Source organism: Elephantulus edwardii, unplaced genomic scaffold (assembly GCF_000299155.1).
Source record: "Elephantulus edwardii isolate Elephantulus edwardi_28Jun2011 unplaced genomic scaffold, EleEdw1.0 scaffold00263, whole genome shotgun sequence".
Lineage (NCBI taxonomy): Eukaryota > Metazoa > Chordata > Mammalia > Macroscelidea > Macroscelididae > Elephantulus > Elephantulus edwardii.
Genome location: NW_006400013.1, coordinates 2625782 through 2640466, shown reverse-complemented (window position 1 = coordinate 2640466; position 14685 = coordinate 2625782). Strand labels below are relative to the sequence as shown.

Here is a 14685-nt window from a genome sequence, read left to right as displayed (position 1 = left end):
ATTTATGCGTTCCATTTCTTTCTTAACAATTTCTAATTTTTCTTCCTTCATGGCTCTCAAATTCCATGTACCAATCACTAGGGTCTGCTTACAGCTGTTCCTCCTCCCTTGTGTTTCCATACTTGATGGTTCTACCTAGGTTGCCCTTTTTGTTAATCCGCGTGTGTTCTGTCCTACATAGGGTTTTCAGAGGCCTGCTGTTTCAGAAGTGGGTGGCCAATCCTTCTTCCTAGTCTGTCTTAATCTGAATGTTCAGAATTATCAAATTACAGAAAGTTATTATAAAATTAAGGCACGTGGTTCAAATCCACCAGCTGCTCTGCAGGAGAAAGATGGGCAGTCTCCTCCCGTGTGATTTGCTGCCTCTGAAAGCCCACTGGAGGGTCAGCTGAGGGTCGGTTCCAACTCGATAGTACACTATAACAACAGCATTATGAAATTTAAAATTAAAAAAAAAAACCCACACCAAAACCACACAAACTGAACATTGTCAGTCATTGGTAAAAGGCTTAAGAAGGGTGGTGGTGTTGGTATTATGGGCTAACATTAAATTATGAATCAAATAATAACTGAAGAGTGGAAACTACCTAAATGCCCATCAATAGTTAATGGACAAACAAAATGTGGTATTGTTATTCAGTGGAATATTATTTCAGGCATAAGGGGAAAGGAAGTTCTGATTCATGCTACAATATGGATAAACTTTGAAAACCTTATCCTGAATGAAATAAAGCAAAATACAAAAGGAGAAAAGTTGTATGATCCCACTATCTATCTAGACAAGGCATTTGCATAGAGACCAATGATTATCAGTGGTTATCAGTGATGAGTGGGAGGAAGGAATGGGGAGTTATTACTTCATGGGCGCTGAGTCTCTGTTAAAGATAATGAAAACATTTGAAAATGGCTAGTGCTGATAGTTGCACAACATGTTGAAAGTAATGTCACTGAAGTATACACTTACAGATTGAAATGGCAAATATTTTGGTATATACACTTTTACCATAATAAAAATAATTTATTGGATGAAGCAATAAATGAACACAATGAAAATTCAATTAACTAAGGTTTATTTTTAAAATTACTTTTCCTGCAGCCAGTTATTTTTATGCCCTAGACTTGTATGCTTGTGCTAATTTTCATGGTTGTCCTGACCTCATGTTCCATCCCGTTTCAGGTTAGAAGGCTCCAGGCCTTCATGAGGAGTTCAGCATGGAGACATTCAAGCAGCAGAAGGTGGAGGACTTTTATGACATCGGAGAGGAGCTGGGGAGGTAAGACACTTTGTGAGACGTGGACAGGATGTCAGGTGGAGCCACAATTATGCTTCTGTTTGTATGACTAGTCAGTTGTACAAAGTTATGGCTCAGGCTTGTCATAGGACTAGTGGGAATTTTTAAAACAGGCCTGAGGTGTATTCATTTTCATGGATGTTTCAGCAAATTATCGTTGGTCTGTAAATAAAGAGAGGTCATCAAAAAGGGTGGTTAGAGTAGTTGAGTTCTGTGTCTTCAGTAGAACCTGGCTGACAGTTAATGGCAAAATGAAATGCTTCTTATTTTCTGAGATCAGACAAGAGCATACCCACTGAGGGTATGATGAAATGATTCTTGTTTTATCAGGTAACTTTTCTCACCGAGCCGTCCCTGGGGCTGACAATAGAGGCTGGCCTGTAATTTTCTTCTCTAGTCTCACCTAAGATTTTCCATAGTTCCTAGGCATTTTTTAATTTTTTTAAGCTTAAAGTTTTAGTGAAGAAGTTCTAGTGAGAATAGATTTGTTTTGAGTGACCAACCACACGCACCTTGTCATTCATGTGCCTGGGATCTGAGTTTTTTGGTGCATTTTCAGGTTTACTAATCCCACAGTGACTGCTGCAACGAACTCTTGTGTTTCAGGAAATGTGAGGATGGTGCAGGATAGAACAGGGTTCACATCTTTTGTTCATAGGGTCGCTATGAGTCGTACTCGACTCAGTGGCACCTAACAACAATCCCATAGTGCAGCCAAGGCTACATTCTGAAGTCTGAAAATTGTTATTATTTGGAGAGAAATGAACATATTCTGAAGTTATCATCTCAATTCCCCTTTATAACAACTCTTCATATTTAGATGATGTTTTCTAATTACTGAGAGGTTGGTAGCTTAAGTCCTCCCAGAAGTAGTTTGGAAGAACAGCCTGGTGATCTATGTGTGAAAAACCAGCCATTGAAGACCCCGTGGGGCACAGCTGCCCCACATGTGGGCTCTTCGAGAGCTCACTTGAGAGCACCTGGCTTTTTGGTTTGTTGTTGTTGTTAGGTGCTGTCAAGTTGAGTACCCCTCATAGCAACTCTATGAACAACAGGTCTGAACCCTGTCCTATCCTGTGACAGCCTCATAATTTCTTTTTTTTTTCCATTAAGAATTTTTAAAAATAATTTTAATGAGAATTTACAGAGATTTTGAATTTCCATTCATTCATTGCTGCACTTCTCTCCCCGCCCCGCCCCCCCCCCCCAGTTCGCTCCTCTCCTTCAAAAGTAAAAGAAACACTCCCTCCCTGGTACACAATCCCCCACACCCTTCCCGTCACCCTAAGTACATTCCACTATGCAACCTTAATTGTGGACTCTTGTGATAACCATAATACCCTATCATACATTGCTTTTAAATTATTCACTCCCTCATCTGTTTCAGTGCAGTATAACAATTTATTCAGTTTTTCTCAGTCTTACCCCAACCCTGATATCAGTCCCATTTTACAACAGTGGCACCATGAAATATTTGTCCTTTTGCAACTGAGATATTTCACTTAGCATAATGTCCTCCAGGGTTACCCATTTTGAATAGTATTGCTTGAGTTCCTTGTTTTTCATTACAGCATAGTATTCCATTGTGTGAATATACCACAGCTTCCCTATCCATCCTTGCTATTGTGAACAGAGCCGCGATAAACATGGGTGTGCATTTTTTTTAAGTTAGCAAAACAAGTGAAAGAGGTTTATTAAAGCAATAAAATGAAGCAGAGCTGGTGAAAGGTAGTTATGGGCTGTGAGAAAGAGTTAAAGAAACAAAGAAGAGGAGAGTACCCTTGGAAAGATAAGAGTGAAGCCACACCTTATGGCATGCTACCTACCACTAGACAAATAGAGCATCCCTCAGGTGGGCACTGCCTTTTTTGGCTCCTAGTCTCATGAGACTGGCCCCTAGCCCAGCCCTGCCTAGGGACCTGTGGGATTGCCTGTGGTTTGGTGTCTGCATTCCTAGACTCTTCATTTCTGACATATTTGAACCCATTGCTACAGTCACTGCTTTATTTCACTTGGTTGAGGGTCTTCCTCTCTTTCGCTGTCCCTCCACCCTTTCCAAACATGATGTCTCTGACCAGGGAATAGCCTCTACTAGCAATATGCCAAAAGTATGTTGAGGTGAAGTTTTATCACCTTTGCCTCCAAGGAGCACTCTGGTTGTACCTTTTGACAGTCCATGGGATAGTTAGTAGTCTTCTCCATCAAAAGCATCAATTCTTCTGTCATCATTATTCATTGTCCAGTTCTCAGATTCATAGCAAGTGATTGAAAAGACCCTCTCCTAAATTGAGTGCACCTTGATCCTCAAACTTGATTCTCAGTAATTTGGAGAGGCCTCTGACTGCAGACTTTCTCAGTATATTATGTCTCCTGATCTCCTGACCGCTGGTACCGAGGGTCTTGATTGTAGATCTAAGTAAGATGTTGTTGACAGTTTCAATCTTTTCACCTCTGTGGTGATGTTACCAATCTTTTCTCCATCTCTCATGATGTTGCCAATCTCTTCTCCCTTTATTATGGTGTTTTAGTTTAGTACTTAGAAAGTACCTGTGTTGAAGTTTGATCCTCACAATTTTACACAGAAGAATTCATTTCACTCTAGCCTTTCGGATGGGGAAAGTGTAGTTCTAAAGGTTTAAGCAAGTATTCCTGAGTTGCACAGTGACAGGGGACATTGCCAGGATCTTACCAGTTCAGGTCATATCTGTTTACCTGACCATGTTCTCTCCTGTGAGCACATTTGCACACTGATGTATTTACTTGTACACCCAGCCTCATCTCTTCACATACTTGACAGAATAAAAACCTGGGTCAAAAATGTAAAAAAAAAAAAGGTCCACACTCTATCCAAGAAATGTAACAAGAGACCTTTATCTTTTATGGAACTCTTGGGTCAGGACTAATTCTTGTGCTTTATTTATTTTCAAGATAAAGCAGAACATCCTTATTCTAGCATGAAGGGGCAGCAGTTACTTCAAGGTCAGAGAGTGTCTGTGTTGACTACTTGTCAGACTACTGGCACGACATGGGAGTGAATGAATGCAGAGTCCAGGTGGTGATGCCCCTCAGGCTTCCATCTAAGACCAGCTACCACTGGCAACCTGGGACCTGGCGCATGTAGGAGGAGGAAAATGGAATGCCTTAGACATGAGTTACCAGCTTGAGAATTCTTCTGAATGGAAGTCTAGGGTCTCTCCACCGGAGGTGCTTCTCTTGACCTTGGGGAAACCAGAAAAAAGTGACAACCTAAACAGAAGATCCTGGCTGGCCATGACAGCAGCATTTGACTTTGTGGCTTTACTTTGATCATGTCCTGTGTGTAGAGATCTGTGCTAAGTGCCATGGATGCAAAGAGGAATAAAATACCCTTCTGGAGCTCTAGCCTACCAAGGGAGGCAGTTATGTGCATGACAGGAAGGGTGGAGTTTGATGGAACTAATGGCCCCAGTTAGAGGATTCAGCTCTTAGTGGCAGGGTTGAAGGGACTCTGTGAAGTAGTTGTCTGGGGCATCAGGGATATGAACTGTTAGAGTTGGAAGACATACCACTTTTTTGGTTCTTCTAGCGCAGGGTGTGAAGGTGCCACGTATCAGCAGCGCAGGGAACCTTGGGATGCTCCCCCTTCTAGGGCATAGGGCAGATGAGAGGCATAGAGAAGTCTGCAGCTCTGGAACCTTTGGAGTGACTGGATATCCTAAGATTTGTGGTCTCAAGGTCAGATGAGGCTCACAGAGGAGGAAGGGTCTTGCTGGGCCTGTAGAAAAGCTAGAACTAGAGCTTCCTTCACATGAGGGTTTGGCTGCTGAAGGGACAGTCCTATCCATTCCTTGTTGGAAGGTATTTTTTCCCCACTTAGCAGCTTTGTTGGGAATCTACTGTGCCAAAAAGATATCCTCCAAGTCCGTGGTAAGTAGATCAGGCATATTCTAGTTTTTTGCAGTCTTATTTAATATTGGTGGAGAAAGGCACTAAAACAAGGATGTCATTGTTATTGTTCCTTGCCTTTGAGTTGAGCACGACTCAACGACCCAGTGAACAAAAGTCCTGAAGCCCCTCTACAACTATCGACATTGATCAAAACAAAAGAATAAGTGATTATAATGTAAGTTAAGGACTGTGGAAGAGGTGAACATGATATTCTGGTAAAGAATAACAAGAAACATGCTCTAGACTGGGACATCAGGGAAGTTATTTCTTTTACTAATTATTGTAGTTTGGGTGAAGGTTTACAGAGCACATTTCTTTTATACTCAACAGTATACACATTCGGTTTCTTGATTTTGATTGCAGTTCCTTCAAATACAACAATGCTATTTCCTCTTCCTCCTTGGGTTTTCTGTTTCCATTTGTCCTTTTTTCCTGCCTTCTGAACTTTGTTTTTGGAATATACTATCTTTTTGGCTTCATATGGTTCATTGCATCGAGGAATACATTCCTTCCTGGTGCGGTTACACACTTTATAGGCTGGTCTCTTGTTTGCCTGAATGGTGATCTCTGGAGGTGGGGTCAATTCTAGGACTGAAGAATATTTTCATTTTTTAATTATTTATTTGTTGCTGTTGTAGAGTAACACTGTACTCTTCCCTGGCCTTTGGGTTAGCACCATAACGGCTGCTAGTTCGAATCCACCAGCAGTTCCTGGGAAGGAAGATGGTCAGTCTCCTCCCACATGATTCACTGCCATGAAATCGCAGTGGAGGGTCCACCATGAGTCGGCTCTGACTCTGTATCAGTGAGCTGAGTTGGGTTTGTTAAAGGTCTATAGTCTTGGGGATTCCTCCAGTCTCTGTTCAACAAGTAAATTGGGTCTTTTTTTTTTTTTATGATTTTGAATTTTGATCTGTACTTTCCCCCTCCCAGTCTGTCCAGGACCTTGTATCATGATCCTAATACAGAGTGGTCAGCGACTGGTCACCATCTAGTTCTTCTGGCCTCAAGTGAGAAGTGGCTGTGGTTTGTGTGGTCTGTTCATCAGTTGTTGGGACTAACAGTTTCCTTAAGTCTTTCATTTTCTTCACTCTTCTTTACTTAGATGAGGCGACACCAATAATTGCATTTTCCATGGCTGCTCACGAGCTTTTAAAGACTTTAGCTGACACAGAAGGAGCTCTCTCGTGGACTCATCTGTAGGGCGTTGTCCTGCTAACCCGAGGGCCACACCTCTGGCAGTTGGAATCTACCAGTGGCTCCAAGGGAGAAAGATGAGCAGTTTCCTCCTTTGTAATTTACAGCCTTAGAAACCCAAGGGAGGGTCAGCTTTGAGTCCTGTTCAGACTCAATGGCCTTGAGCTTCCGATCAGACTTTGAATTGATATTCAGCAAAGTAGGATGTGGAATGCTGCCTTTGTGGACTGTGCTATGCCAGCTGACCCAAGAATTGGTGAGGCTGTGTTCCTAGATCCTCAAGACGATTCCCTAAGGGTGATTGGTTGTCACTGACAAGCTTTAGAACTTCATCCTCTCTATGTTCTACTATTATACTTGGATATATCTGCAGTACATATGAATGCATGTGTAGAAATATCTTTCCCCAAGGAAAAGAAATGAGTTCTTGTAAAGAAGTTAATTTGAGAACCAATGAACAAGTTCTGGCAAAATCATTATCATGGATACAGGCCCTGAGATACAAGGAAGAGTTGAGGACAAGGAGAGCTGACAAGACAAGTAAATCTGGTATTTTTTGCATTTTGAATTTTGAAAAGTGAGCCTTGGACAGTGATCTGGAGCAACAGGTGCTTGGTTTAACCAGCAAGCTCCTTGCTAACTCGGAAGAAAGGACAAGTTTTGCTTTTGTTGTTAGGTGCCATCAAGTCAAGTATGACTCATAGTGACCCTATGAACAATAGGTCTGAACCCTGTCCTATCCTGTGCTAGCTTCACAATCTCTGACACACTTTGTTGCTACAGTTTTTGGCCAGTTTACCTTGTTGAGAGTCATCCTCTCTTTCTCCATCCCTCCACCTTTCCAAGCATGATGTCCCTCTCCAAGGCATAGCTTCTTCTGGCAACATGCCTAAAGTATGTGAGACAAAGCTTTGTCATCTTTGTCTCCAGGGAGCACTCTGGCTGCACCTTCTCTAAGACATTACCTGTTTGATCTTTTGGCAGTCCAAAGGATGTTTAGTAGTCATTTCCAAGACCATATATACATAGTTCAAATACAATACATAGTTCAAAGGCATCAATTCTTCTTCTGTCATCCTTACTGATTCTTGAGCTCTCAGATGCATAACGAGTGACTGAAAAGATTCTGGCTTGAATCAGATGCACCTTAGTCTTAAAACTAACATCATTGTTCCTCAGTAATTTGGAGAGGTCCAAGAATACAAATATTCCTAGTGCAATATGTCTCCTGATCTTGTGACTGCTGGTACCAAGTGTACTGATTGTGGATACAGGTAAGGTGAAGTCATTGACAGTTTCTGTCTTTTGTCCATCTTTCATGATCTAGGTCTAGTGGTGAGAATTTTGTTTTCTTGATGTTGAGATGCAGTCCATATTGAAGCCTGCAGTGTTTGATCTTCTGCAGCAAGCCCTTTTAGGGTTACACAGCTTGAGGTTTAGATCCCCTTTCCAGCTTTACGACCTTAGGGAAACCCAGTCAGTCTCTCTGAGCCTTAGATTTCTCACCTGTAAAATAAGAATGAACTACATGGTTATGGGATTAAAGAAAATGCTAAATATAAGGTGTTGCTCAAAGAACCTAGCAGTGAGTAAGTGTTTGATACAAGAGCTTCTGGCCCTGTATCAGATGATGGATGAGCCTTTAAAGTAAGTTTTAAAAGCCTCACATCTCACCTTCAGCAACTCCTGTGAGAATGATATAGAACTTAAGGAACAATAGCAAGGACTCACTCTAATCACTCTGTTTAAATGCAGGGTCAAACTCAAAGTTGTGGAGCCAGACCAACTCATACCTGACCTTCTGGTGGGTTTCCAAAGCTATAATTCACGCAGGAGGAGGAGTTGCTGCTGGATTCCAAGCTCTAGAGAGGCATGGCATTTGGGTTAGGGAAACTCCTTGTAGACTAGGAACCAGAGCTCAGCTAGGCCAGTTGTTGTTGTTGTAGGTGCTGTCCGGTTGATTGTGACTCATGGCCTGTGAACAATAGATCTGAACCTCGTCCTACCCTGCCCCAGCCTCACCGTCTCTGACATGCTCCAGCTTGTTGTTACAGTCACTCTATCAGTCCATCTCGTTGAGGATCTCCCTCTCTTTCTCTGCCTCTCCACCTTTCCTAACATGGTGTCTCTTTCTGAGGATCAGCTCTTCCTAAAAACCTCTTGACATATGTGAGACAAAGCTTCACCATCTTTGCTTCTATGGAGCACCCAGGATGTACTTCCTCCAGGACAGATTTATTAGTTCTTTTGACAGTCATGATGTGTTTTTCACCAAGATGACAGTTTAATGACATCGGTCATCCTTATTCATTGCCCAACTTCCTGATGCATAAGAAACAATTGAAGATATCATGGCTTGGATCAGGCATACTTTAGTCTTTTAAGATGATAGATATCCTTGCTCTTTAGCACTTTGGAGAGGTCCTTAACTAGAGATTTTCCTAATGCTGCACATCTTCTGATTTATTATTTATTTATTTATTAAATAAAATTTTATTTTACTTGTGATTTTAACAAAGTTTGCAGAGTAGTTAGCTTTTTATTCATTAATTGTTGCATATTTTACCCCCTCTTCTTCCCTCCCCCTTCATTCATTGTGAACCAGTTGCCTCCCCCCGAGTTCTCTTTGTAGTGATGTACCTCTTATTCTTGTCTGTTTTCATATGTATAATACCTAATCATATATTTCTTATAAACGGTTCTTTCCTTCATCTCTTCTGATGCAATGGTCTTTAGCTATCCACTCTTACCTTATTCTCCTCACAACCCACCATGTCAGACCTGCTTTATAACAGTGATGCTATGCCGTGTTTGTTCTTTTATGACTAAGATATTTCACTTAGCATCATGTTCTCCAGGGTCTCCCATGTTGTATGATGTTTTACAAGTTCATGTTTTTCAGTGCTGCATAGTATTCCATTATATGATACACCATAGTTTTTCCTATCCATTCATTTGTTGATGGGCACTTAAGTTGCTTCCATCTCTTTGCTATTGTAAATAACACAAAAATAAACATGGGTATGCATATATCTGTTTGGATTGAGGTTCTGGTTTTTTTACAGTATCTTTCTAATAGTGGCATTGTTGGGTCCAATGATAGTTCTGTTTCCAATTTTATGAGAAAGCGCCAATCTGCCTTCCATAGTGGTTGTACCATTTTACATTCCCACCAGCAGTAAGGTGGGAGTAAGGGTTCCAGTCTCTCCATAATGTCGCTAGCACTTATAATTTCCTGCTCTGTTGAACTTTGCTGTTATTACTGGGGTGAGATGATATCTCATAGTTACTTTTATTTGCGTCTCTCTGATAGCTAGGGATTTTGAACATTTCTTCATGTGTGTGTTTGTCATCTGAATATCGTATTTGGTGAAGGTCTTCTGATTTCTTGACTGCTGTTATCATGGATATTGATTATGGATCTAAGTAAAACAAAGTCATTGACAATCTTTTCTTCATTTGTCATGGTGTTGCCTATTGGTTCAGTGGTGAGGATTTTTGCTTTCTTCATGTTGAAATGTAATCAATATTGAAGGTTATGGTCTTTGATCTTCCTCAGCAAGTGCTTCAAGTTCTCATCCCTTTTCTGCACACAGGGTTGTATCATCTGTATGGTACAGGTTGTTGATGACTCTTCCTCCAATCCTGTGCTACATTCTTCATATCGTCCAGCTTCTATAATGATTTTCTCAGTACACCGATTGAACAGGTATAGAGAAATAATACCACTTTGACTCACACCTTACCTGATTTTAAACCATGCAGTGTCACCTTAATTCTGATTAGACAACAGTTTCTTGGTCTATGTATATAGGCTTGTCATGAGCACAGCAAAGTGTTCTGGGATTCTCATTCTTCTCTATGTTAGCCATAATTTGTTATGATCCACATAGTCAAATGCCTTTGCATAGTCAGTAAAACACAAATGAACATCTTTCTGTACTCTCTGGTTTCAGTCAAGAATACAAAGGACATCACTGTGGATATCAGAGCTATCTTGACAGAAAACAGAGAATAGCAGATAGGCCACTAGTTTCCTAAATACATCATACATAGTGGTATTTAAACCTGCTTCTTCTGCCATCCATGAGCTCTATAAGCCCAGATCCAGAGCTGCCTCCCTAATGTTAACCTTTCATTCAATCTCTATTCTGCAGAAATTAAAATGAATGTGAGTCTGCTACATGTAAGGGCAAATGAAGGTCAAAAGCATAATGTTGAGCAAAAGCAGTCAGACTCAAAGGAGTACAGACTGTGTAATTCTATTTCTGAAAGTTCTAAACAGGCGAACAAGTCAGTGGTACCAGAGTGAAGAGTGATTTTACTTGGAGCATTAGCGACTGGAAGGAAGCTTGAGGGGGGACTTTGGGGTGCAAATATCATTCTATTTTTTTGGTCTAAGTGGTTCCCCTCCAGGTTTGATTGTTTTCTGAAAATCTAACAAGCCTTTCATGTATGATAGGTGAATTTTCCTCTGTGTGGGACCCACAACTCCACAGGTGGTACTGACTGTCAATGCACTTGGCTGAAAGTTTGAAGGTTTGAGCCCACCCAGAGGTGCCTTGGAAGAAAGGCCTGGTGATCTACTTTGGAAGACTCCACCATTAGAACCCTTGGAAACAGAGTTCTATTCTGACACAGGTGGGGTTACCATGAGTCAGAATCCATCCACTTTGTCGCTACTGGTTAATAGATTACACTGTCTTTTAACTAAAACTCTGTATTAACAATCAGCCCCACACTGATAAGCTGATTTGACTCATAGTGACCCTACAGGACAGAGTAGAACTGCCCTAGAGAATGCCTAAGACTAAATCCTCTCAAAAGCAGATCCCTACCTCTCTCTCCTCCAAAGCAGTTGGGGGTTTGAACTAGTAACTTTCTGGTTATCAGTCAAGCTCGTTCATAACCCTATGCCACTGGGGCTCTTAACAAACAAAAAAAAACACCTGCTGGTCTAGTCCCTGAATCATATGTTTCTGATTCCTTTAGTCAGTTTATCTACCTTTATACTCTATAAGCAAGGCAGCAATGGTGATAAAAGCTGCAGAACCTAACTTCGCTCCAGAACAGTGTGCCCTGGCTTGGGGGACCCTGCCTGGAGAACCCTGGCTCGAAAAGACCCTGGCTAGAGGACCCTGTCTCAGGGGACCCTGGCTTGAGGACCCTCTCTGGAGAATCCTGTCTCAGGGGAACACTATGGAAGACTCTGTCTCAGAGGGACCCTGGCTTGGGGGACCCTGGATGGAGAACCCTGGCTTGGGGGACCCTGGCTGGAGAACCCTGGGTTGGGGAAACTGTCTGGAGAACCCTCGCTCAGGGGGTCCCTGCCTGGCCCTTTGTATCTTGCCTGACTTCTGGCTCCCAGCCCTGAGCGTGGACATTTGATGATGCTTAGCTTTTTGGCACCGACCTGACCTGCTGGGGATGTTGGAGGCCATCTGCTGCCTTTGGGCAGTGTTACGAGTAATGCTGGCCTGCAGCTTTCAGCCTCTCTAGCCTTGACAAAGCAGGAGCATTCTAGAACTGGTAGGACACTTCAAGGGAAACTCGTGCTGCCCCTCATTGTCTAGATGAGGCTAATGCCAGGGAGAAGTGGCTTGTCCAAGGTCACTTAGTCATCCAGCAACAGAACCAGCCTGGGGGTCTGGGGGCCTACAGTCAGGAGTCAAATCTGTCTCCTGTCAACCTTCCATCAGGTTTCCAAGACTGTAAATCTTAATGGGAACAGATGATCTCATCCTCTCTCTCTCATGGAGAGGCTGGTAGAGTCCAACTTCCAACCTTTCAGTTAGCAGTCCAGTGTACTATGCCATTAGGGGCCCTTTTCTGTAGTAGGGTTCCACAAAACCACTTTTTCTTTGAATTTGTGAGTTTCTGGGAGTAGTATATAGAGAAGTGTGGTCTTTTCCATTTGGACTTGAGGGTTAGATAGCAGCCTCAGGGTTAGGAAGGGTGAAGATTTGGACAATTAGGATTCTGTTTCACATCTATCAGACTGCAAAGCACTTGTTCTCTAAGTAGTGACCTCTTTCTAGTTGTTGTTTCTTACTCTCGAGTCAGAATTGACACATAGTCGACCCTCCGGTGGGTTTTCAGAGGCAGTAAGTTACACAAGAGGAGATTGGCTATCTTTCTTCAACTGAGCAGCTGGTGTATTTGAACTGTGCACCTTCTGGATTGCAGCACAGCTTCTTGCCACTAGGCCATCAGAGCTCCCTAAGGGTGAACATTTGGGAAGGAATATTGCTTCCTAGGGTGAGGGCACTGGTAGATAGAGCCAATGAGACACAAATACCATCTGCTCAAGAATATGATACTTTAATGTATTGTTAAATGCTGTGAGTCAGGAACCAACTCATAGTTGGCTCTCCAGCAGGTTTTCAGAGGTTGTAAATCAAATGGGAAGAGAATGCTCATCTTTCTCCCATGGAGCAGCTGTTGAATTTGAACCATGTACTTTTGGGTTGGCAGCATAACTCCTTACCATGAAGCCACCAGAGCTCCCTGATTTAATATAAGCAGAATATACTTATCAGTGATTCCTTCTTTCCTACACTTAGATTGCTTATCTTAGATTATCATACTAACATAAAATCAGGACACATTAGTGTTTGGAACTAGAGCTCAACAAAGATTTAGTCTAAATCCTCCATTTTTATAGAGGAAGCAAATGAGACTCAGAGAATTGAGTTAATTTGCTCAAAGTCACAAATCAAGAAATGTAGGAGGTTGTGCATGACTGAATGATAACCAATCTCTTTGTGAACCTTCACTAAAATAAAAATAAACAGAAAAACAATCAATCAACCGAGTAAAAAAGAAATGTAGGTGTTAGAAAATTGAAGTCAGAACATTTTCCACTATGCTGTACTGGTTGAAACAAATCCATCTTAGGTTTATCTAAATTCACACCTTTATTCACAGCGCCACCACTGTAATGAGGCTTTCTCACAATTACTGCACACATTCTGTCACCCCCCCACCCTGTCTGCCCTGGTGGAAGATCACCCCCATGATAGTTACTACTTACTGTTGATACTGCTAACTGCCAACAGTTGAGCCTCTCACTGCTGAGGATTCCCTCTCAGTGGAACAAAACCCGACCCAGTCCTGTGCCATTCCCCTGAGTACTTTCAGATCAAATCCATGTGGTTCACTAGGGCTTTTATCCGATGATTTTTGGAATCGCTCCAGGCTTTTCTTTTTAGTTTTTCCTAGCCTGGGGGGCTCCCTGAGTAAGCATCCTAGTAGCATGTAAACCTCAATTAACCAAAAAGTCGTGGCTGAGTATGACATGCATTTGATAGGAATTGAAACCACATCTCCTGCGTAGAAGGTGAAGGTGAGAATTTTTTACCATTTGCAGGAGGCTTATGCATGCATGGCACCCTGTGAGGAATGTAACCTGCAGAATCATCTTTTTTTTCAGGATGAGATTTTTGGGCCTGGGAAGGAGCCTGTGAATTCAACTGCATCCTTTTTAAATAGAGCTGAGAGGTTCCCGAGGGAAGTTGCATTAGTGGGACAGCCTGCTAGACCTTGGTCTCCAGATGGGGTCTCTGGGATTATCCGTAGTTAAGATCACCCACCACACACTCAATTTAAGCAGGACAGCCTCTTCCTGGGGAGGGAAAAAAACCTTACAGGAAATACTTGGAGCTCAAATTCACCCAGGCCGGGTTCTGTAGCCACTGCAGCCAACAAGTATTATTGACAACAACAAAAAGAAGGTCTCAGGTTTACCCTTCTCAATCCTTGGGTCTAGAGCTCCTGAAGTAAAAGGGCTTTTATTACATCTCTTAAAATAATAACAACAAAAATTATTGTATGCAAGGTACATCTTATAAAGAAATTCAGTATATTCAACTGGGGAGGTTAAATAAAATCTCTCCAATGTTGTCTTTACTTCAGTCTCATGCCCGACAGGTAAATAAATGCCCATGATAATTTTCTCTTATTGCCTTTCAGAAATTTTCTAAACAAAGGAAGTGTGTATGTGGACTTAGATGGAATCATAAAACTAACAGTCTACAGCTTGATAGCTTGATTTTTCTCCTATGTATATTAAATGCCTTATTTTTATTTTTTTTTAATAGTGGTGCATGTAGATCCATGAGAGATATTTTGGATGAGAATAATTTTTAATAAAAAAAATTCCAGAAAACAGTATAAGCCAATGAAAGATCATCAGCCTTAACCCATTGGCTATTTTTCTTTTTGAATCCTACCCTCTAATCTATCTGAGGCCTGTTTCTTTTTTTTTTTT

General features: G+C 41.7%; 1 protein-coding gene across 1 annotated transcript in view; it reads left to right on the top strand.

Annotated features, from left to right (window-relative positions):
* The first annotated feature begins 1183 nt into the window (after positions 1-1183).
* Positions 1184-14685, top strand: part of DAPK2 (death-associated protein kinase 2) — a 125336-nt gene continuing 111834 nt past the window's right edge. Inside the window, exon 1 of the mRNA XM_006899632.1 lies at positions 1184-1274. Within this exon, the coding sequence (XP_006899694.1) occupies positions 1213-1274 (62 nt within the window). The 5' untranslated portion in view covers positions 1184-1212. The remainder of the gene's footprint in view (positions 1275-14685) is intronic.